General features: G+C 41.7%; 1 protein-coding gene and 1 long non-coding RNA gene across 13 annotated transcripts in view; one reads left to right on the top strand and one right to left on the bottom strand.

Annotated features, from left to right (window-relative positions):
* The window catches only part of LOC116238213 (sodium channel protein type 5 subunit alpha-like), a 206,288-nt gene that overhangs the window by 98,961 nt on the left and 81,977 nt on the right, over positions 1-25,350 (top strand). For 7 of the 12 annotated variants that reach the window (XM_090143202.1, XM_090143196.1, XM_090143195.1 and 4 more), the window contains 4 exons: positions 6,864-6,996; positions 12,133-12,371; positions 16,623-16,796; positions 18,227-18,583. In XM_090143202.1, coding sequence (XP_089999328.1) covers positions 6,864-6,996; positions 12,133-12,371; positions 16,623-16,796; positions 18,227-18,583 — 903 coding nt within the window. The other 5 variants (XM_090143197.1, XM_090143201.1, XM_090143200.1 and 2 more) reach the window with 5 other exon arrangements.
* On the bottom strand, positions 7,617-11,701 carry LOC149917601 (uncharacterized). The gene is made up of 3 exons (XR_016467916.1): positions 11,602-11,701; positions 10,652-11,066; positions 7,617-7,690 (listed from the first exon to the last, which is right to left on the bottom strand). It is a non-coding gene; the product is annotated as an uncharacterized LOC149917601 (long non-coding RNA).

Below are 25,350 nucleotides of genomic sequence, written 5' to 3'. Positions count from 1 at the left end.
ATCTAATCTAGCCAGAAAATGTGAGCTGGAGTTAAAAGCTAATTGGAAAGAAGCCCACTGCTGTACAAATGCATTTGCTACAGAAACCATGAGAGCTGGGCACATATGTGCAGCTGCAGCTGTGGGGCACAGGCAGAAGGAAAGAGCAAATCGAAAACCTCAGTGTGTTCAGAGATAACACCTCTGGGGCTCTGTGTTGGATTATTTTTGCTATTTTCTTGTTAAACTTTTAAGTTAAGTTTGTTCCTGCTTAGTAGCTCTGGCTTCTTTTTATTTTCTCTTGGAGGAGGTAGAAGGATGATATTACAGGATGAAGATGAAGTTAGCTCATTAACCCTACCAGCCCCAACACTGTTATTTGTTTCATATGAGTGTAAACCCATGGTGAGAAAGGACCCACTTCTACAATTTTAGCCTGTTCATTCTCAGCATCATTCAGCCTTGAATTTACCCCACGCAATGCAGTTGGGACTGGGATGATCAGCTTTCCTGCCTTTATGCCATTGCCTTGTCCCAGCTGCGGGCTGCTTGCCAGTGGTACTGGCCACGGTGGCAGCTGATGTGACATGACAACATCCACACTGCTCATACCAGATTTTGGGAGAAGTTACCCTGAGAAGTTGTGGTTGTCCCATCCCTGGAGGTGTTCAGGGCCAAGCTGGATGGGACCCTGGGCAACTTGATCTAGTGACTGACGTAGTGATGGGTAGCTCTGACTGTGGCAGGGAGGGAGAATCAGAGAAATTCTATGATTCTCTGATTCTATGTAAGTCAAATATGACTTTTAAATGCTCTTCATTTTATGCTGATCCTGGTTCTTGGTATGAATAGTTGTGGGTCTGCTTCCATGAGAAACTAAACATTCTTACATTTTCTGTCTCCTCCATTCCTAAATACACCTACTGAATCAGGAGAAAATTCAGGTAATCTCAGTGGATGGTGCTTAGACCATGCAGTCCAGTTATGTAGAGTAGTTTGAGTGTTCAGCAGTCTTTCTGGTTGCGGAGGACATGGTCCATGCAGAATGGCATCCACCCAGTAGAGATTCTAGGGAGCAGTTCTTGCTGGCACCAAGGATTGTGCTGCAATGTTCAATCTAGAAAGGTCATATGAAGAGTAAAGAAGTGTAATGTAAAAGTATGATCTGCAGACACTCTCCAGAAGCTCTGGGTCAAGCAGTCTGACTGGATGTGAAGAGCAAGAGGCTCATGTTGGAGGTTTGCAGGATGCTGGTGCTAGGAAACACGAGCTAAGTCCAAATTATTCTCCTGGAGATCCCCATGATCCTCAGAGCACTGAATCAGGACTGGCCCTGATTTCCCACCAGCTTTCTTCAAGTGGTGCAGCTGCTGATTTCAGCTTAGCCAGGCTTAGCCTGGCATGAATAGGCTGAAACCTGCACCTAGGTTTTAAGTCCTATTTTTTTTTTTTTTTCCTTGCTTTGAGACTGATATATTTTGACAATAATTCTTCCTTTATTGCTGATAACAATTGTTGAACTAGAGGTTTGAACTTTCTGTGTTCTTAGAGAAAGTCTGAATGTTATTTAAGCAACTTCGGGGCACAGTAAAGTCTAAAGCTTCCATGTGCCTATCTAGAATTTATTTATAGTTGTGTATTACTCTGTTGTGCCTTGGTGTATGTAGATCAGAATAGCACCTCCCTTCACTAGATACTGATCCATTTGGACAGAATTGGATTAAATTAATGTGCTGTTATTGGGACCTCAGTTTATCCATGGGATCTGATGGAGATAAGTAAAACACCTTTGAATTTTTTGAAGGCTAAAAGCTACAGAGGACACCATCCACTCATCAGAAGCAGAGCAGGACCACCCAAAACATGATTTTGGAATAGGCAGCAAGGGAAAGGTTGGGGCTACCTGGGATCTCCCAACCTTTGCTGACTTTCCTCTTCATCACGGTTTTTGTTCTCCTTTAGTGAAGTAAAAATCCAGGAATTGATTCTTGATGGAGGGAAAACTGCTGGGGTAAGTAAGCCCTGAGTAAAGGCAAGGCAGTTTATTGAGGTGCCAAACTGAGGATTTAGGAGCTTATCTTCAGACTGAATTTTGTTTGTTTTTTTAACACAAGAAGAAGAGACCTTGGCTTTTGTGATTTCTAAGCAGAAAGCTGCTGACCACATGTGTTTAAGATTTTTGTTGACCTTAAATCCCCCCCAAGGTAGAATTTCTTATCCTATTTTATTTTTTTTTTCCCCTCCTTGCCTTTGCCCCAGGACTGTTGAAAAGGCAAAGTGTTAGCAGTTTTGTCTTCAGAAAAAGGTCAACACAATAAGTCATCCAAACACTGCCACCAAGAAGTCATATGGCTGGAAGCTCACTGGCTGGGGCTGCTGTCATCATGGCTCCAGTTTCTGTTCACTTGAAACTTTACTTTAGCACATCCTAAAATAAGACCACACCTGTGGTAAATTGTTCAGATTTAACACAAATATTGCAAGCTTCTCCAAGTTACTGTGCATCTTTTTAAATAATCAAGTATTCACGAAATTAAATGCCTTTATTCTTAAGGCTGTGTGCTATTATGACCACTACCAATATCATTAAATATATATATTTTTTGTGCCTTTTTGGGTCCATTGTTCACAGTGCCCTGTCTACCTCTTTTATGCTTGAAGAAGATTTTTACTGTACAAGGAAAATTAAAGCTGTCCCAGTTCCCAAATGTGATCTTTAAAAATGCTGCCACATACAAGCCCATCTTTGCGTAGTGATTTTGACATAGCTCAGAACAGTGGATGCTCAGAATAAAATAATTCTGCAATGTTATGCATCCTCATTTACATGTAAATTACTGAATAGCATATTTGTCCCTATAGAATTTAGCTAATCCAAAGGAGAAACATTTGCAGTCAATCAAGGAGCAACACAAATAATCTTGTCTTGACAGAGATGCCTGTATTTAACTCCATTGTGATTTCTCATCCGGACTCTATGGAGGCTCCCTGCATAACTATAGAGACCCTTGGTTTTTTTGCTTTATTTACATAGACATTTAAATATCATGACCCATTGTGCCTGTGTACACTCCCTGTATGATGCTAACAGCCTTTATAATGCTGTGCTTGTCCAGTTCCTGGAACTGCTTTGTACCTCGGACTGCAAAAACTTCCAGTTCCTTGTGTGAGGGTTAGCTATCTTACTTCTAAGACAAGTAATAAAATCTGCTCATGGATCTATTCTTAACAAAGAACAAAAGCTCATGAACTTCCTTAAGTAACTTCAGTAATTTTGAAGAACTCATCTGCACGGAAATTTTCTTTTCTAGAAAATATACTTCATGCAAAATTGCAAGCTGATCAAATGTGCTCATTGTCCCTCGTTCGGACAATGGGCACCACTGGAAAGAGCCCCATCCACTTGACTCCTGCCCATTAGAAATTTATTTATTCTTTTCTCCAGATGGAACAGCCCCATGTCTCTCAGCTTTTCTTCATCAGGGAAATGCTCCATGCCTTCATCATCTTTGTGGCCCTATACTGGATTCTCTCCAGCATTTCCCTGTCTTTCTTGAATCGTGGAGCCCACAACTGGACACAGTACTCCAGATGTGACCTCACCACAGGATCACCTCTTGCCCTGCTGGTCACACTCTCTGCAATGCACCCCAGGATCCCATTGACCTCCTTGGCCACAGGGGCAAACTGCTGCATCGTGGCCAACCTGTTGTCCACCGGGAGACTCAAGACCTTCTCCACAGAGCTCCTTTTCAGCAAGTCAAGCTCTAAACCCGTACTGATGCATGTGGTTATTCCTCCCCAGTGTAGGACTCCATGCTTGCCCTTGCTGAACCTCATCAAGTTCCTCTCCACTCAACTCATCAGGTTCAGCCTGGACTCATCACATATCCTGGCTTGGCTGAATCCTGCAATGAGAGGAATGAATCTGAATGTTTTCTCTCTGCTGTTACAGTGAATACTCTTCGCACCTGTGAATAAAGGTGGCTTGCAGATAAAGGCCATCAGCCCATGAATTTTGCAAAAGCAGTTCTGCATGCATCTGTGGGAATATATTATCTTACTTGACAGACAAAAAAACAAAACTTCTAGGGATGAGGTTGTACAAAGAAGTGTTATAGATATATGATAAATTCTGGGTCAGAAGAGATGGGAAGATGTTACAGTTTTAAAAGAGTTAGATGATCCGTGGAATTTGAGGATTTCTTATGCTTCCTTCTACAGACAGAGGGAACTGGCAGAAGAGTTGCTTTGCTCTTTGGCATTTTTAGTTGCTTTTCTTTGTTTTGACTTTTTAAAGCTTATTCTCCCTTCTTTTTCACCTTTTTTTTTTCTTTTTTTTTCTCCCTTTAGTTTATTCTACTTAAAGTATGTTTCCCTTGTGGCGCTTTATATTCCTAGTTGGTTTTTTTTTTTCAGTCCTACATATGTAGGTTTCTCCAGAAGTAATGCCTCCTATTTATTTTCATGGAAATTACAACTGGTAGAAAGAGCACAATAATACTACCTGATAGAGCAAATTCTCAGCTACGAAACACTATTTTTTGAACAGAGTCACCACCGTTAGCCAATTTGTGCAGGTAATCTAGCTGTGACTCTTTTCATTTCATGCTGTGACAACTGTGCATTGCAGTCTGGAACTTGGCTTGTCTTTGACATTGCTCTTGCCACTGCTGAAACAGACCACCTCACTGTTTGGTCTTTATAAACATTCAACATCAGGTGCCATTCTGTCAAATTGCCCCTCTGCTGCCATCTGTCCAGTGGTAACAAAATGTAACGGAATATTGGCGAGAAGGTTCAACCTGTCCCACCATCACACTGACATCCGCCTCCGGTGTCGTGGGCGAGCATAATAAACTAGGAGGCATTATTTTCAGAGCAACCCTCTACTTCCTATGTTCTCTAAATTGGTGTGAAAATTTATGCAATTTGGTAAATGCTCTCTTCATTATTAAAACATTTGTTGCTTGTTTATTTTACATTTTTGAGGTGGAGGAAATGAAGTGAACTAATGAATTTGAATCATCATTCTTGATTTCCCCAGGCTCTAAACGAAGCATGGAGCAATTTATTGTTCTGTTACACTCAAGTGGGATTCTTTTCGAATAGATTCTGATTACACCTCTACTTTGGGTACAACTGCATCAGTAACTCAATGGGCAATGATACAACTGTTTTAACAAAAGAGAACATTTTAGAAAAAAGAAAGCCATTTTGAAGCATTAGTACTTTTCTCACTTAGCTATTGTTTTAAGTGATTGCTTTAAACGCTACTCTCCTTGCAGGAATTGGTATTTTTATCTGCAGTTCTTTAAAGTGACCTGCTAACCATATCCCAGATGACTGTTTTCAGTGTCAACAAGTGGCTGAGCATCCTTGTCCTTTGCAACCATCTGACGAAGAAGAGATCATAATCCAGAAAGACAGCTCAGAGAGCATCAGTACTCTTTTACCCCCACTGTCACAAAATTGCCTGTCTTGAAGAACAGTTTTGTTGGAGGAAACCCAGCCACGGGCAGCAGAGCCAAGGAGCTTTTGCCTATAGTGTCTTGATTAGGTGCTACTTGAGGCACTTGAGGCCATTTCAGATCCAAAGAATCTGAGAAGACCCAGAATCCAGAAGATTAAATCAGGTTCCCATAGCTCATTTAGATACATAGGGGCAAAAGCATTACTCCAGCATCTGTAAAGCAGGGGCTTTCATCTTAGGGATTTCTTCACCTTTCACATTTTCTTGAGCTGTATTTTGGGAACCATTGGGACCCATCTATCTACAGTGCATCTCTTTTGCCTGTATTCAGTGTCTGACAGCCTCGTATGCTTGGAGGAGCAAGACAGAGCTTTTAAAACATTAATTTGAGAAGTTATCTTTACTGGGTGGTCTGTTGGAGAGGATAGAATTGAACTTGGCTTTCCCAGATCCTACAACCCAAATATCCTTTCTTTTTCCTCTGGCAGAGCTAGAGGAGCAGATCAAGTACGAGTTGTCTCTGCATAATGTGGGAACTCATAATAATGAAAGTATTATCATTGTGAGCTGAAAATATTAAGTATTAAATACAGTGTGCCTACAGTTGTGCTGTGTTTCTTATTGACTTCAGAAACCTAAGCCTTCAAAAAGCATAAAACTAATTTAAAATGAAATGTTAAATAAAATTTGGTAGTTCTGTTTATCTTCTGGTATTGGAGTTGCTTGTGGGTTGTTTTCTTTTTTAAGCTTTTTTCTTGATAACAAGAGACCAAAATTGTTTTTTTTTTGTTTTTTTTGTTTTTTTTTTTGGGGGGGGGGGGGGGGAGGGGGGGAGGTTGGAAAGGAATCATAAATTCTCCCCTAATTACAGAGCTTCAGAATCCATGACACCAAAGATCACCAGAATGACAGTATGTTCCTCAGATCTGGCAGTGTTTCAGACCAAGAAAAACCATGTACTGAGGAGCAAGTTGGCTTGGCATGATATCAGAACCCTGTAATGGAGCTGTTACCAACACTCCTTTTTCCTGTTCTAGCAGTATAATTAAACAGTTAACACATTTCAGAAATAATGGTATAATTAATGTAATTAAGCAGGGCCTCTTTCACTAGAAAAGAGGGTGGTAAAGCAGCACTGCTGTTTCTCTGATGTGAGAAATGCCCCTTTATTTTCATCTGCATCTTTCACCTGTTTACACAGAGGTAAAGAGCAAGGCCAAGTTTTTAAAATTGCTCCAAATGCCATTTTCAAAAGCTGTACCCTAGCAGCACACATCTAATTGGGAAACTGGTGAGTTCTGGTCTTAGAAAAAAAGGCTGCTTAGACGATTTGGAAAACACTGCCCCAAATTTGCCTTGCGTTTTTTTGCCCTGGTTTTACTCAGCTGACCTGATGTGTTCATTTCAACAGACCTCTCCCTCAGATGAGGCCAGCAAGAAGCAGCTTTTAATGCCCCATCGCCCATCGGTGGACCACTCGGATGAACCCTTCCAGAGGCAGAGGGCAGTGAGTGCTGTCAGCATCATCACCAGTGCCCTGGAAGGTAAGTCGTGTCTTTGTTTCCCCCCCAAAGCCAAGTGCATCTTGGTTGGCAGGAAGAAAGTAGCAAGTAAAACCTTCAGGTTAAACCCTTTTGTTTTGGGGAGAAAAAATTGCAGAAATATTACAACCCCTATAATATGAGCAGTGCCTTAACAGAAGGCTGTGTAATCTTACCATAGACTTGTAAACATCCTGACAAAATGCTGGTATTATAATCAGAGTTGGATCTGCTAACATTTTGTTTACCCTCGGCCTCTGATGCACAGAGGGCTAACCAAGATGAAGTGTAGCAGAGCACAAGACTTTGCATTACATTTACAAGTATTATACCATCATAGAATGGTTTGGAAGAGACCTCAAAGCCCATCCAATTTCACCCCCTGCCACAGACCAGGACACCTCCAATCAGCCTAGGTCTTCTGCATTGTAAATTGAGACTGAATAGGAAGTAATGACTAAGAGTATAGAAGACTATCAAGAAGTCAGAGTGGAACACAGGAAGTTTTGGATTCTCCAGGAGGTTTATTCTTTGTGTTACTGATGGATAAGAAGGTAATGCAAGACTAGATGACTTGTCTGGGAGGTGTATAGGAAGGAACCAGACCTGCCTCTTTGGAGACAAAGCCCAGCCTACAACCACAAAGCCCATCTTCTTCCTCAGCTTTTTACAGCCTTTTTGTTCATGGTCAGCAGGACTGTGGTCAGAACAGATACATATATTTAAGTTAATAAGGATTTATATTCTTAATAGGTGCATAATCACTTCACTATATGCCAGTATTCAGTATGACCTGCAAAGGTGTTTTTTTTTTGTTTTGTTTTCATTTGGTTTTTTTTTGCAGTTGACAATGTGAAGATGCATAAAAGGCCTGGGCTGGACTTCTTGCACATTCATTTAATGATACTTTCTATTATTTATAATATTTTATCTCTGAAATAGTCTTTGTCAAGTTTAGCATACTTCAGAGGATGTGTATTTTTATCCTCATACAGCAGAAATCCTTAACAAAGTTTTCCTAACCCCCAAAATTTGATCAGTCATAGAAATTATTGACTACTTCTTAACAAGTAGAGGAACAACATCAGAGGAAAAATTTCACAGGCTTTAGGTATAATAATAGCCCTATGTTTGGCTTGGAACAGCCAGACCAGAAATCCCTTCCCCCTTTTGTTGCTTGATTTCTGCTCTTGACTCTTGGGAAAGCCATTTTTTGTCCCCAGACATTGCAAAGCCTTGCAGTCAAGGAGGGACCTACTTTTTCGTTTGTTTGTTTAAAAATAAGAGGGAAAATGCCTTCAATTTTACTTTTTCTTTTACAGGTGTCTTTCAAAAAATATTCAGTATATTGTAATTTTCAAAGATTAGAAAGGATGTGAGTTCTTAAATGGTTTAAACTATTTTAATGCCACATCATTACCAAAAGAGAGTGGTCACACCTTCTTCCTTCCCTGTGCCTGCAGTAAATTAGGCTGCACAGAAAATTGATTTTCAGTGAGCAAGATCAGCTCACCTAGAAGCTACAGGAGCACAAAGGACAGAGGAACCACATGTAGGGGGGAGACAAAACTATCTGCTTTACCAACAACCTGGGCTTAAAAAAGCTTTGTTGATTGTAGAGTTTCAGGGGAGAAGCAGCACATCTGACGTGTGCATTGTGAAGGTATCAAAATCAGTGAGAGTGGAATACACAGGGTTGGTTAGAAATGATCATGAGGAGCATGCAGATAAATGGGTTCTTCTGGTTCTACCTGGAAAACTAAGTCCATTAGGAAGTGACTACCTCAAAGTCTTCATTGCTTTCAGAGGTAGGTTTCTGAAAACAATGCACAATAAGGATTTTGCATGGAAATTGTCTGGGTTATGAATGGTTCTCGCATCATTTTAGGCTTTCCTCTCTAAACTCTGTGTTTGGAAGCTGGAAAGAGAGAGTTATCTGATGGGAGCAATTCTGCTTCCCAGAGATGTCAGAGCAGTGCAGGTGTTTCTGCAAAATCTGAACATGGAGGACACCAACCAATATTTTGAAAATGTGCTAGAAAGCACCTAACACTGCAGATCTGTTGTCCAATGAAGGAAAATGCTTTTAGAATGCATCCTGGCTTGAGAAAGGAGGCTGTTTATGAACTGATTCAAATAACAGGCTTGGCTGAAGCTTTCCTGTTATCACCTCTGGTTCTAATTATATAGACTAAAACCGTTATACAGCATTCCATGCCCATAAAGGAATCAGAAAAGGAAAGCATTAAGCAATTCTGCTAATCATGATCATTCAGCCATTAACTGTCTTTTCTGGCTTTTCTTTTTCATCATTTAACACAAATTATACTTACAAAGCCATTTATCTTCTTTTGTGCTCAAATAAAATGAACGTATAAAAGTTGTATTTTAAATAACACTTTAAAAGTACCTTTAAAAAGAACATTGGAACTTTAGTACCACCTTCAAACTGAGTTATGCACTCCCCTGATTTTCAGAAGAAATCGGACACTTAATGCCTTTTTTGGATTAAACATCAAGAACAGAATCCTTCTGATAACCAGTGATACTCTGGTTCTTAAAACAATGGTATCATTGGCTCTGGTTCTCATACAGGATCTTCAACCACCCTGATATTTCCTGGAAAAAAACCACTACCAGGCCCACACAGCCGAAGAGGTTCCTGCAGTGCATTGAAGATAACTTGTTGATGCAGATGGTTGAGCAGACAATGAGGAGAGGTGTGCCTTGTTCTTACAAACAAGGAAGGACTGGTTGGGAATGTGGAGGCTGGTTGCAGCTTGGATGCAGCAACCATAAGATAGTGGAGCTCAAGGTTTTATGTAGAAGAAACAAGGCAATAAGTAGGATGGCAGCCCTGGACTTAAGGAGAGCCAACTTTGACCTCTCCAAGAGCCAACTTAGAGGTATCCCATGGGTTTGAGCACTGGAAGGTAAGGGGGCCCAAGAGAGTTTGTTAATGTTCGAGCAGCACTTCTTCCAAGCTCAAGACTGGTGTGTCCCTAAGAATGAGAAATCAGGCAAAGGTGACAAGAGACCTGCATGGATGAGCAAGAAGCTCATGGAAAAACTCAAATGGAAGAAGAAGATTTATAGAATGTGGAAATGGGGCCTGGACACCTAGGAGGAATATAGGAATGCTGCCAGAGCATGCAGGGTTGCAAAAAGGAAGACTAAGGTCCAGCTGGAATTAAACCTGATGGGGGAGGTCAAGGACAACAAGAAAGACTTCTTCAAGTATATCAGTAGCAAAAGGAATACTAGAAAAAATGTGAGTCCACTTCAAAATGAGGTGAGTGCCCTGGTAATGGAGGACACAGAGAAGGAAGAGATAGTGAATGTTTTTGATTCAGTCTTGACTAAGACTAAGCCTAGGGGATCCCAGTCCCTGGGAATAAGAAGTCTGGGAAAAGGAAGATATCCCTTTGGCTGGAAAGGATCTGATCAGAGATTGCTTAGGCAAACTTGATGCACACAAATGATGCAACCATGAGTGCTGAGAGAGCTGGCAGAAGTGATCACTAAGCCACTCTTTGTCAACTTGGAAGGTTTGTGGAGAAGGGGAGAGGTGTCTGAGAACTGGAGGATAGCCAGTGTCACTCTAGTCTTCAAAAAGGGCAAGAAGGAGGAGTCGGGAAACCAGAACAATCAGCCTCACCTCTGTCCCTCAGAAGGTGATGAAACAACTTGTTCTGGATGCCATCTCCAACCAAACGGAAGAGAAGGTATCAGGAGTAGTCAACATGGATTCACCAGGGGGGAAATCATGGTCAACTAGCATGGTAGTCTTCTGTGATGTCATCACCAGCTGAGTAGATGGGAGGAGAATGGTGGATATTGTGTACACTGAATTCCACAAAGCTTTTGGCACAGTCTCCTGTACCATCCTCACAGACAAGCTTAGGAAATGTGAGATAGAGGAATGGACAGTGAGGTAGATTAAAAACTGCCTTACTGGCAGAGCTCAAAGGATGGTTACCAGTGATAAAGATTCTAGTTGGAGGCATATAACTAGCGGTGCTCCCCGGGGGTTGGTGCTGGGTCAGGTCTTGTTTAACATCTTCATCAGTGACCTGGTTGAAGGAATAGAATGCACTCTCAACAATTTTGCTGAGGAGAGTAAAATTGTTTTCAACAATTTGCTTTCAACAAGACCTGGACAGATTGCACAGTTGAGTGGAGAGAAACTTGATGAGGTTCAACAAGAGCAAGTGTAGAGTCCTATTCCTGGGGTGAAACAACCACATGCATCAGTACAGATTAGGGGCTGACCTGGTGGGAAGGAGCTGGAGCTCTGTGGAGAAGGTCCTGGGTGTCCTGGTGGACAACAGGTTGGCCATGAACTAGCAGTGTGCCCGTGTCCAAGAAGGTCAGTGGTACAGTAGGGTGCATTAAAAAGAGCATGGACAGCAGGGTGAGGGAGGTGATCCTCCCCCTCTACTCTGCCCTGATGAGACCACATCTGGAATACTGTGTCCAGCTGTGGGCTCCTCAATTCAAGAAGGACAAAGAACTGCTGGAGAGAGCCCAGTGTAGGGTTGCAAGGATGATTAGGGGCCTGAAGCATCTCTCATATGAGGAAAAGAGAAGACCGAGAGGAGATCTTACCAGTGCTTATAAATATCTAAAGGATGGGAGTCAAGTGGATGGGACCATATTCTTTTTGGTAGTGCCCAGCAACAGGCACAAACTGGAACATGGGAAGTTCCATATGAATATGAGGAAAATATTCTTTATTGTGAGGGTGACAAAGTTCTGGAACAGGCTGCCCAGAGAGGTTGTGGATATTTCTCTGGAGATATTTTAAACCCACCTGGACATTTTCCTGTGCGACCTGCTGCAGCAAACTGCTCTGGCAGTGTGTTGGACTGAGGGATCTCCAGAGGTCCCTTCAAACCCATACTATCCTATGATCCTGTAAATCAACTCTAAATATTGGATTTAAGCTCTTTTTCCCTTAAACACTTTAAAACTCTTCATTTTAGATTTTTCTTAAAAAAATAGTTTTGTCCTAAAAAAGAAAAAAAAATTGGTTTCAGGTAATTCAAGAGTCTTCCTCTATATTGTAAGTCATTTTAAATGTTTCCTTGTCATATAACTCAGTGTGTATTGACTGTTATTTTACTGCTTGTGTCTTAGAGCTTGAGGAATCACACCAGAAATGCCCTCCGTGCTGGAACCACTTTGCTGTTAAATTTCTCATTTGGGATTGCTGCCCGTTTTGGCTTTTAATCAAGAAATTTGTCAAGTTTGTGGTAATGGACCCATTTACTGACCTCACCATCACCCTCTGCATTGTGCTGAACACACTCTTCATGGCCTTGGAGCATTATAAGATGACAAAGGAGTTTGACCACATGCTTTACATAGGCAATTTGGTAAGTGAATATAAGGGTGAGACGCCGTTTGAGGAATGTATTTGTTGCTTTGTAAAGTTTTGGCTTAGGTCTTGGGAAGATTCTCATTATTAATATGCTGTCAGCATTGCTTTGCCTATGTCATGTCAAGCAAAAGCACACTGTCACCTCTTCTGGGGTTTAAAACTTACTGTTTAAAAATCCTTTTAATTTCAGAAGAGTTTGTATTGGAAAAGGCACAGGATATCTAGCTATGATATGGTGGAACTGCCCCTAAAAGTAGTACAAGCAAGATTTACTATAGGACCAGAATAAGGTCTGGAGTACCTTGGAATGTGGACCCTGCTAAGTCTGAATTTAAGAACCTCAAAGTGGAGATGAGAAAAGCCCTTTATCTTTATAAAAAAGATGGCTTTCAAGCTGGGATTCACCTCGCCCAACTTGGGATATTTACAGCATCAGAGTCTCTGTCAGAGCTGACGGCATTTAAAGTCAGTGGAGAGAAATGGACAATTTTAAAACACAATGAATTTGATGTTTTTAAGATATTTACTTTTGGATAAGGTGAACTGTGCCCTGTAAGCCACTGATTTCAGTGGCCGCTAGCTGCAAAAGGAGCATGCATAGATGCTGCAGATGTCATGTCTGCATTGAGATGCATCCTACACTGGCAGCTTTAGGTGGGTAGTAACAATAATCACGATTCTTATACCAACACCAGTACGCACAGTGCAGCTCATGTTTTTTTCTTTTTTCTCTTTTTTTTTTTTATACTACTCCTTGTTGTTCTTATCTGCAGACCTCCTCAGGCAGATTGAAGGTCTCTCAGCCTGTGGAGCCAGTCCGCAGGTTTTCAGCTGCTGTGTCCTGGCAAATCTCCCTGTCTCTATGCTGGGAAAAATTAGGTGCCTCCTTTGGCTGCTCCAAACCCACGCTCTACTCCTTTGTGGGAAGCAGTAGATAAGCGTAGCTTGGAAAGTCACCCTGCAGAACTGCACCCAGCTCCTCTATGCAGCCAGCCCACGTTGTGGGGATGTTGCTCAACCATTTGTGGCCTTCTCAGATGACTCCTCAGATGATAAAAAAAAATCCTTTGGACCCAGCATCCGTGACAGCAGGTGGCAATGCCACCGTCCCGCCCTCTGGCTGGTAAATGCGTCTGTTCCTTGCTCTGCTTTTGACAGAGCAGCTTCTCTCTTTGCCAGACCACGGGCAGCAAATCTCCAGCCCCTGGCAGCCCTCCTGCCCACAGGGCTCCCAACAAGGCTGATGGAAATGGAGACGACGAGCAGAGGGTGGGGGGAAAATCGCAAAGGAAATTTTCTTGAACATTGCAAAATTTTGCAGAAGATGGTGTGCTTCACCCTGAGCTTCTCGGCACTGCCTGAAGCTATTTTGATTTGTGTTAAATGTAAAAAAATGTAAAATAAGCAAAATAGCCTGCTGCTTATGTTTGGGAGTTGGCTGCTGGCCCTAGGCTGCCCTTCCCCTCAGATGTTAGGATGGGTGAGAGGTTCCCCCCACCAGATTTCCTAAACCCTCACATAACAGGAATGGTTGCGAGTAGAGCAGGTCAGGGAAGGTAATTCCATCCTGTGGAGGATTTTGCAAAGTCATTTGTAATGAAAATGGAGTGTGTTTTTTTGCAATTCGTCCTGTAAGGGATGGCAGCCCCAGCTCCAGGGCAGACTGCCAGGTGCCTGCTTCCCCTAAGCCACCAATTGCCAGAGCCTCCTCTGCGCCCACACTGAGCTCTGAGCTCCTGCCATCCCATCTAACCCTCTTTGAGTGATTACACCAGCATTAGGTGGGGGAAGATATTAAAAAGGCCACATCTTTGGCATTTTTTCCTCCAAATAAGTGTTTCTGAAAGGAATGAGAGTGGGATATGAATTTGCTATCTGTGAGAATAGTCTGCCTGCTAGGTGTTGGAGATCTCCCACTCTGATGGTGCTATCTCCATCGACCAACTGTGTGGCACTTGCTTCCTTTGGGCCTCTATAGCTTATCAGTTACAGCAACCAACATTTCTAAATGCCCTCGCAAGGCCTGACCAGCACACTCACAGCTTGATGATATAACACAGATAAAGTGAGATTTTTCTCAATTTCTGTGTCTCTTTAGAAATGGAGACATTACTGCAGAGTAGGTGGAGAAATTTATTTATTTATTTGTTTGTTTGTTTGTTTGAGAGAAACTCCTCCAAGTCCCCACTGGCACATTCACAACCATACCCAGTAGAATGGTGAGTACATAGAATCACCAAGGTTGGAAAAGACCTCCAAGATCATTTTGTCCAACCATTCAATTATCATCAGTCTTTCCCTACTAAGCCACGTCCCTTAATACAACATCTAAATGTTTCTTGAGCACCTCTAGGTTGGTGCATTCCAGTGCTTCATCACTCTTTTGGGCAAGAATTTTTTTCTAACATCCAATCTTTATCTCAACCTGGTGCAACTTGAGGCCATAGTTATTCTTATCCAGCCTTCATCACTGCAGCATCCAGCTCCTCATATAAGCCTAACAGCTGGTTATCAGGCGCTGGCAATTTGGTGACTCCCATTTGAAGTTTGTCACTGGTGCACGTACATGGCTCCTGATGCCTATAAGATGGCTCAGACATTTTTTCTATCTTGCTATGACATTTCCTTCTCAGAAGGCTATTGATTAAAAAAGATTCAAGCAAAGGAAGCGATCCTCCTGAGTCATTTCTCTGCAAGGCAGTTACACAATGTAGGCAGCGTGATGGTGTGGGTTTGCAGGCAGTCCCCTGGATACGATTTCACAGCCATCTAGTTTGGGCTGGTTTGCTATCCTTAGGGAAACTGGGGCATTCAGGTGGGAATCTCTGCTATCTCCAGCCACAGAGACTCAGAAATTGCGTGTCATTTAGGAAACAGAGATGGACCACTGCGTTAGGCTCTTGGTATGGGACACTGATAGGATGGCAGTTCACACTGACACAGTCTGAATACTCTTTCCATGACAAGAATATATTTTACATAAGGAGCTGTATAAAATGGCTATTTGGAAGAATCCAGCCATTCGCTCCTGAAGCATTATAGGGTAAAATCAAACTTTCATCAAATGCAAACTGTGATCTTTTTTTTTTTTTTTTTAACTCCTTCACACCTTAATTATAGAGCCTCAACTTTTCCCTTCCACACAGTGGTGAGTTTCTCTTATTTCTTGCTTAGATCTGATCACTTTTGTTGAGATAGCTACAGACATTAAACTTATGGGAAAGAAAACATTTCTCCTTGAGTGTTTGTTACTGCTGTATCAGTTCTGGTGTCCCCTCTTTTTGACTTACACAGTGCTCTGATATTGACTGCTGTGTCGAAAACCATGTGCTTTGATATAAAAGTGCAGCAGAGATCTTTTCAGAACATGAAGCTCTGTGCACTTGAGCAGGTACTTAGAATGGAAATGAAACTATGTGTGAGTACAACATGATGCTCACATTTTCTCTTTTTAAGCTATCGTATTTATCCTGATACTTAAGGACTGCATCTGAAAGGATCCGATCTGATTCTCTCAGATGCTTTGAAGGAATGGGTTAAAATTTAATTTGCTGTCTGAATTTGCAGACTTCCTCTGTCTTCTTCCCATGCCTCTTAGGCAATATTTATATGTTGTTCTAAAGAAATATGTTCCAATTAAAAGCTCCACTCTGTAACATTTGAACTGTGTCATAAATAAGCAGTGCGTCTTCAAGATGCTGTGAGAAGAAATCTGCTGGAAGTATTTGTAAAAATAAAGAAATAAAAAAAAATAAGAGGGTTCAAATTAGGGTCTCTAATTGCCTTTGGTGCCAGGAAGAGAGTTCAGAATGGCTGGAGGCTTGAGCTGGTATTGACAGTAATAACAAAATAACAACAGATAATACAGCCGGTACGCTGCAGTCCACATATCCCTTTAAAACTCCCACTCCATTCATTCAGGTTTCTCCACTGAAATAGATTTAACCTTTATAAAAGGCACCTTTACGCTTTCTTTTCTACCACTGAGAAGATGCAGGCGACAGAAGGCGATGTAAGTGTCTGTCCCCATCAAGGGCTGAACCCAGACATCGCCGAGCATCGCTGCAAAGAGACCAGACGAAGCCGGAGCTGTAGCACTGATAAAGAATCAACCGTGAAAGAATGACGTATTTGCTCACAGTGTGTTTTTGGCTTTCTGCTGTGCTCACCTGTGACTGTGTGGAGACTCTGCGATAAAGGAGGGATGTGTGGAAGGCTGTTTTCACTTTGTGTTTTCTTTCTGCAGGTCTTCACTGGGATTTTTACGGCAGAAATGATCTTCAAAGTAATTGCCCTTGACCCCTACTACTATTTTCAGCAGGGATGGAACATTTTTGACAGCATAATTGTTATACTGAGCCTGATGGAACTGGGTTTATCCAGCATGGGGAACCTGTCTGTGTTACGCTCCTTTCGATTGGTAATGGTCTCATTCTGCTCTTACCCCTCATCCTCGCATTACATATAAGCTCTGAGATGAATGCAACATATTTTCTTAAAAAATGCATCCAGTAATAAAGACTTTAACTGCTGCAAACTGGTGAACAGTATACATGACACTAATTATATGAGCTGTGGGATAAATGGAATTGTTCCAGACTTACTTCAGGGTAAATGAGAACATAATTTGATTCCTTCTTAGCCGTGCCAGGTACTCGAGGCACACTTGAGATGTTTGAGATGCAATTTGTAATAAAAATCTGCTTTTTTCTACCTGTACGCCTGTTAGAACAACCAGCAGATAAATGATGGCCCCAAAAAGGGAAGAGCTAGTAACATGTCTGTTTGGAAGTTGTTATTCCTAAATTATATTATAAACATGTCACCATTCTTTTAAATGTTGTCAAAAGAGAATGTCTTTGAATTATTCACGGAGTGATTTTTTTTTTTCTAGAACTGATCAGCATAACACAGCATCTGTCTTTCACGGAACTCCTTAGCTGTCAGTTCCTTTGTTATGCAGGGGATAGTGGCATTCGATTAATGAGAGACTGTCGGCATATTGGAACAGAAAAGTCGTTTCCTTGCCAGCCTGACATTTGTGTTGCACTTCGTGTACCAGGATGTCCATGCTAATCATTCTGGCCATGATGTGGCTTCAGAACTTGAAAGACCAGGAAAATAAGCCCTTATGGTTACATTTAGAGGAAGGCTCTTTTTTTTTTTTTTTTTTTTTTTTCCTCCTTTTAAAATTCTCTTTGCTGTTCAAAAATGCAAATTTTTCACTGCCGCTGCTGGGCCCTGAGAGCCTCCTGTCAGGTTCGGAGCAATGCCTCTGCAGTGGGGTTGAAATTAAACCTTCAGCTGAAAACAGCACAAGAGCTAGGAACAGTTTACATCCTTAGAACAGGTCTTTGGTGGGACGTGGGCTATGCTCAGCCTTTGTGATCCTTGGCCCAGAGGTGGTTTTCACCCTGGGAGCTATCAGCTACCAGCATCAGACTGAGGCCTGCAGTGAAACACAGTGGAAGTGCTTCTCCCATTGCAGCATCGAACCCTAAACCCTTTCCCTGCAGATGCTTGTCAGGCTGTTTAATTTGAGAAGGAAAAATAACCTAAAGGAAAATACTGAGACACGAGACTTCCTCCTTCCATTCCCCCAGTTATATCAGGGAACTGAGCTCAAAAAGCACGTCTGCCTAGTAAGGTAGAGCAAAGCTCCTGAACCCTTCATTTTCACCCAGGAAGCACAAGTGATGTTTTATTAATAGACGTAGTGAGGTTCACAGGAAGTGTGGCTAAAATCGCTTCGTACTGTGGCGTTCCACGTTGCACCCGCTTTAATAATTCATCAGCTGAAATGTCTGTTGCTTCTGCGAACTGACGTTGTTGTTTGTGTTTTGTTCACAGCTGCGGGTCTTCAAATTGGCCAAGTCGTGGCCGACTTTAAATACTCTCATTAAAATCATCGGTAATTCAGTGGGCGCCCTTGGGAACCTCACCCTCGTGCTGGCGATCATCGTCTTTATTTTCGCCGTGGTAGGAATGCAGCTTTTTGGGAAAAGTTACTTGGACAACGTTAAGAAGATAAGCACAACTGGCAATTTGCCACGGTGGCACATGAACGATTTCTTCCATTCGTTTCTCATCATCTTTCGAATCCTGTGCGGGGAGTGGATCGAGACCATGTGGGACTGCATGGAAGTAGCTGGGCAGCCCCTGTGCCTTCTCGTCTTCTTGTTGGTCATGGTGATAGGAAACCTGGTGGTGAGTTGTCCAGATGGTTTTTTCTTCTTTTCCTGCTGGGTGTGTGGAAATGGATGTCCTTTTATCCAGAAAGTGCAAAACTTGTGTTGCTTCGAGGCTTTAGTTTTTGCTGAACCAAGGTCTCACCCAGAGACGTTTGTTCATATCCCAAGTCCAAAAGGGGTGTCATTTCATTGCTAATTGGGATGGAGACTTAATGTTTTTGCAGAAGGACGGGTAATGTTTTAGAGGAAAAAAAATCACACAGGCTTGTTATAATGATTTTATTCCTCAAGGCATTGGTGAGACTTAAGAGATTTGAGATCTCTTTTCAGGAGTGAATATCACCTTAACTGTCACTATAATGGGAGATATTTTTATTTCTGTTCATTTCTGGTCCAGAACAAGTGAGCCTTACAGCCAGCACAGTGTCTTTGAGAAGAGTTTCAGATGTGTTTAGCTGGCGTCTTCTAGGAAGCTGCAGGTTATGTTTACAGTTAAGTCACTTGCTCATTGCTTTTTTAATAGACCATCCCATAAGCTTGGCTTACATAAGCTCTGAACCTATTAAGGCTGAATTGTATTTCCCTGTTGACATCTTACGGAGCGCTTTGCTGGCTTGCAGTCATTGTGGAAATGTTTTGCCCGTTCAGCTTCCAGAGCATCTTTGACATTGATGCTCTAATGGGCTTACTGTTTATGCAGTGAGTTGTTTAATAGTGGATGCAGCCATAAAATTGTTGGGCTTTGCTATGGACTGCTTTTAGTGGTTGTTTTGCTTTTTAAGTGCCTGGTGTTTTGCTTCTTGGTTGCTGGGATAGAAAACACCTTGAAGGAGCTTATGAAAGAAATGAGCGCAGTTTTTGTGTTTGCATTAGTTTAAATTTTAATAATTAGATTTTTGATTTCAAGAGAAAGCTGCGGTTTATAGATTTTTGTATAAATCAAAAGATTAAGCTATGATTACTCAGAAAGTGGCAGAATTTCTTTTTGCCTTCACTTTTACTTTCTACCTCGTTTTTCCTTGAGCTTTCTTTCCAGATTAGATGATGTGGGACAAGTTATGACTTTCTGCACATTTTTGCAGGGAGCTCAGCCTAAACTGAGAAATTTAAGCTCCTCCTACTGTTAGTCAATGGATTCTGTTTGTATTGAAATCTGAAAATAATACCTGGAAAATTCGGGGGGATATGTTCATATTTGAAATATTAATGGATTACTCAGTGAATGTGCAACATCTTATTCCCTTAGAAATTAAAACTCATGGGACTGCATGGGGATTGTTAAATATAAAATCCAATTCAGAGGAGATTGTATGAACAGCATCCACATATATTTAACCTTCGTGCTTGGAAAAGACTGTTCCAGGTGTATAATCAGATATTGAAGGCCTCTGTCAGCATGAATAATCTGAAGTTACTGGTCAGCTGAAGGCAAAAGTGCCAGCTTCATGCTTTTCAGCCATCAGTTCTGTACACACATAGCAAAGACTGGGGAATAGGAGTGATTATTGTATGTAAAGGTGAAAAAAATAAGAAGAAAATGATCCATAGGTGTGATAGTGCAATAGTACCAGGCAAATGGGAAAAGAACAGCAGGTTCTGAATCATGAGGCTCATTCCATGCCAAGCACATGGAGATTTTGTGACGTTAATTATCAGGTAGAAAGAAGATTCTTTTCTCCCACAACATTAGCAGAAGTCTTGGTTTCTTCAGTGAGAGTCGGCTGAATTCACAAAATCACTCATTTGCTGAAGAGCATCAGACAAAAGCTCAGCTAGCCAAAAAGCTCTAATAACTCTTTAAAAGCTCTGGCTGCAGACTGGGGTGGGAAGAGTTACAAGCACTGTGATTCTGTGATACACTCAGTGCTTGGGTCTGCAGGTCTTATCGAGCCTCACTAACATAAATTCAAAGGAATGGTGGAAGAAAAGCATGGAAAATTAGTAAGTGCCCTGGGCAACTTCATGCTATAGAGCAGTCAAGCTGCTGAAAGGAATTTTAGTAATTCTTAAGTCTTTGGTTGGTATTCGTATATCCCGAAAATGTCTTGTGCCACTGCCATGTGAAAGTATGTGCACTGCTGGTCAGCTGATATTTGAGTCATCCTCAGAGAACTAAACCTTACAGCATAGTTGGGAAATGACGTGCTGTGTGACTGCCTTCTGCACAGCAACACTGGCAGCATTTTTAGAGTCATGGAAGCTACTTTGGAAGGGAAAGCCAAGCCAGAGGAATGATAAAATAGGCTCGCTCTCATGTGTAAGGACTTCTGAAATTGCTAACTGAATAATTACGATTACAGTTGAAACTTAACATATTTGTTCCTGAGTTTAGTAAGGAAAATAACTGAGAGAGGAGTTATTAAAAAGGCAGAGAGGAGTTTGGGTAACGAGGTAGTCCTTACTGCCCTGCTCTGCTGGGTCAGCAGTGTCAGAGCTGAGGGTGACAGCAGCCACTTCTCAGGGGACAACCTCCTACAGTGGGGACTGCTGCTGTACTAATGACATGCATGAATAAAGTTGACACTCCAATCATAGAAAGAACAACCTTCCAACCTTTTTGCATGAGTCTGACGTGTGCTGGCCAAGCTGCCCCTTCATTCTTGTCCCTGCTGCTCGGATAAAGTGAGATTTCTACCAGCTTCTTCCAGCATGGTACAAAGTAAGGTCTATGCTTTGAGTTATTAGCATGCCAGGGTGGATGGTCTGTCACAAGAGAAGATGGTCAAGTTTTTACAGGGATGAAAATTGAAATAAAAGGTTGGAAATGCTCTTTATCATTGGTCATGGGCAGTCCTTTTGTCCAATATCAATGTTTGTAACACAGAAAAATACTGAGAACCTTTTCTGAGAACATAAAGATAGAAAGCATCACAAATTTCCAGGGTGCCCAGCTATCCTGCAGGAAGAACTGCTTGTCATCATTGAATTAATATATGATACATGAAATTATGAAAAACAAATTGTAAGGTCACACGCTCCCCCCTGTTTAAGTATTTATGTTTTCATAGAATCATAGAGTCACAGAATCATTAAGGTTGGAAAAGATCATCTAGTCCAACCATCATCACCACCATGCCCACTAACTGTGGCCCTCAGTGCCACATCTACCCTTTTAAGTAGTTTATCAACAGGGAACCTTTGTGAGGATATAAAGATATACCTATCATTCACTGCGAGCATCCACATCTAAGATGACCACACAGATCTATCTTTGCAGTCAGATCTGGTCAACAAAGTCCATGAAGTCATAAAATATCCTACCCAAAGGTAAGGCTAAGCTGTCAGATTAAATAGACCTCAAAAGTGCTTGTTTCTGTCCCACCAACTCAGCTGTAGACACCCACATTTATTTATCACCGGTTAATTGAGCCAACAACATGCTGCACCTATTAGAGAGCTAAATGAGATTCTAATATGCATCAGGAAAGGTAATTACAGAGGAGAAGGGAGAGTATCAATGCTGTTGTGCAGTGCTCTGCAGTACTGGATGTGCAGCATATTCCTTCAGTGACTTCAAGAGAGATTAAGTCAAACTGGGAAAAGCAAAGAGATTTTAATTAGATGAGGGAATGCAGAAGTAGGCAGGGAGAACTGTGTAGGTAACAAGAAAGAGCTCTTTTCAGAGGAGGAAGATAAATCACCCATTGGTGCCCTCAGAAAAGGAAGCCTCAGGCTATCAGTGCAGTGAGGTTGTCTAGGAAGACTTTTCCACAAGACTGCTAGCCCCAAACCAGCAGCCTGTGAGATGGAACTTGGTTAATTTCTGAAGGAAGCAATTCAACAGCCCACATCAGTAGGGGTCTTGACTTGGTGACCTGAGAGGACCTTCCAGTCCTCTTTTCCCATGATAATTTGAGTGCTTGTCAGCAGGGCTGCTCAGCATGATTTGGATGAGAATTGAAGTGGCTTGCTTTAGTTAAACCCAGTAGAAACTTGTCTTTAAAAAAAAAACTGGATGCCCTGGAGTCTGTCCTTTTATACCACTTTCACATCTGTGGAAGCCTTGATGTTTTGATGGAAGCCTTTTCTGTTTTGACACGGCCTATGACTGTGATACACAGAAAAACAGAAATGTCACATTCTTGGAAAGTAGAAGTTTTTCCTTCTCCACATTCTTTTACTGAAGTCAGTATGGGATGGTTCCTTGAAGAAGTATTCTAAGAAAGTGCTGCTAAACATCCATCAGATTAAAATCTGCAGATCCTTAAACCCAGCAGATGACACAGTATCTCAGCAAGTCTCATTAACCACCATTTCGTTCTTTAACATCCAAAGTCTGCTGATAAAACAGCATATCACCAAAGCAGTTCTGACAGAGTGGTCTCTGCAGTGTCAGGTCTCTGCAGCAAGGCAAGAGAGTTTGAAACCAAGGTCCAGGGAGTGTGAACAAATGGGAATTTCTTAGTATTTTGACTTCACAGTGTCCTTTCACAACAGTCTCCCTTCCAATCACTGGTTGTTCTGAGCACCACCAGTGTAACATGGAAGGGAACAAATATTCTAGAATGAGAAGGGAGGAAAGGCCAGTTAGCATGGTTCCTGCCCTGACAGATGTGCCAGAAGTAGATTTGAGTTGGGATGGTTTGAGTAGGGAAGTGACTAAAGGTATGGGTGATGCTTAGCCAGTGAGAATTGCTTGCTAATTTCCTATCCCAAATCATCTTTATAAGTCCCCAAGAACCCAAAATGTCCCCGAGAACCACAAGGAGGGGCTGGGTGCCATGTACCTATCTAATACTTCATTATTGTGGCTGTAATCCTACTTTAAGGCAAAATCACTTTCTGGATGTGCCTGCAAGTTTCTATCTATCCAGATTGTTTTTATTCCTATTTATTTGTTTATTTAATATGAAGAGTGAAGCAAAGTTGTGTGATAAATAATTCTAGTTAATTTGCTTTGCTTCATCTTTGCTTTGATAGCTTTGTTGCCTTTTGTTTTGTGATTCTGCAGTCAAACAAACAGAGCAAAAACTTCAGAAGAGAGGTAGCTGTGATGTATAGTGTATAAATGTGTAAGGCAAGGCTGCTAGCTGGACAGAGTAGTCTTCAGCATGGGAGCTTTGTTTCTATTTGAACTTGTTTCTTTGAGTAATTTGCAGAGCATTATCATTTCAGCACCATAATCTCTGATTGAGGAACACAAAATGTGATGTATGTGACCACTGCATAGGCAGACTATAAGCCCACCCCATAGGAATCCTTCAGGCCACTGTACAGATGTACCTGGGTGTTCACAGTCAAGGGACTGCCTCAGCTGGGAGGCTTTGGTCAGCACAGGGTATGACAAAGCTTAATAATATGGAGCCAAATGATCTCTCTCAATTGTACTCAGCATGAGGAAATGTTTCTGGGCACATTTAATTTATTAGTGTAGGAGTAGCCATAAAGTCCTGTCTCACCCAATACTGATATATCTCCATCACAGTAGATGATCAGCAGATCACAGCCAGACTTGAAAGAGGTTTATGGTAATGTGTCAGATTTTCTCTTTAAGTGAAATGGATATAGAGAACTATCACTGTCCCTGATGGAAGAATGACGAGTAATAGCAGAATTACTAGGCATCTAACAGGCCTAAGAAAATGTGGATAACAATTCTGCACTTCAAGAGTTCAGACAGCAGATTTGTACTGGGATGGCCAAAGAAGATCTCTGGATGAGTCTTGTATTTCTACCTGAAATGAAGGGACTGTCGCTGAGGGAAGCTACATCAAGACTCTGACCTTTTTAGGAGACATGAGGCATTACACAGGGGTTTCAGGACCAGAAAGCTTTTTACAGGGTGATTATGGTTGCTTTGCACCCAAGGAATTAGGCCTCATTCATTAAGATTTCTTGTGTCAGTAAATGAATGAAAATGGAGCATTGCTGACCTATGATAGCACATTTCCAGCTATATCCTTATTTTCTTTTCAAATTTTAAACAAATCTCATTGTCAACAACTTTTACTGTCTCTCTCTAGAGAAATGTACAACTGAAGAGTTGCAGCCATGCTTGCTGTCCTGAATCAAGTAATTATTTTTGTATTTAATGACAAACATGCTCTTATTCATGGGGGCCACTGAAGACTTCTACTCTGTGAATAAACATTACTCTCCTTGGAGGGAAATGTAGTTATATTGTGGTTGTACAGCTGATGATTAATATGAATGAACTGGAATTGTAGAATATCGTGTGCCTCCTAATACCAAACGCTAGGTTACATCTGTTTGCTGAATATTAAAGCAAGTTTGGGAAGAGTACGTTACAAGTTAAAGTTATAACTTCTTTTTTCAACATCCTAACCACCACAGAGATCTGTACCCTCAGGCTTTGCATACCGTCCTTCATCCACCGAGCAGATATTCTCACTGAGACAACATTTGCCCCATCAGTTCCTCTTCCTATAAAAGGGAAAGAAGAAGGGATATGACACACTAGTATGTACCCAGGGGATAACAGTACTTTACAAGCAAATGTGCATCCACAGGAAATCCGAAGAGAAGTTCAGGTTTTCCAAAGTCTTGCACAAGCATCGCCTCTCCTTCTGCTCCCCCATGTCTGTGTCCTGGGTGCCACTGCTCACCTTATCTGCTCTTTCAGCAGCTCTCACCATTCTAGAAACAATCATTTATGTTTCAGTGACATCAGCTGTGAAGGCCACTAGGCAAACAAGCAGGAATACGCATGTCAGGAATGGTCAGTGTCAGGCAAAATGTGCAAAGCAGCAAGCAGGGTGTGTGAGGGTGCAGCAGCAGAGGGACGTGCAGAGAAGCTGCAGGAGCCGTGGTGAGAGTTGGGAT

Source organism: Phasianus colchicus, chromosome 6, assembly GCF_987193195.1.
Source record: "Phasianus colchicus chromosome 6, bPhaCol1.hap1.1, whole genome shotgun sequence".
NCBI classification, from domain to species: domain Eukaryota; kingdom Metazoa; phylum Chordata; class Aves; order Galliformes; family Phasianidae; genus Phasianus; species Phasianus colchicus.
Note: the sequence above shows the minus strand (reverse complement) of the source record. Positions and strands in the feature narration are given on the sequence as shown.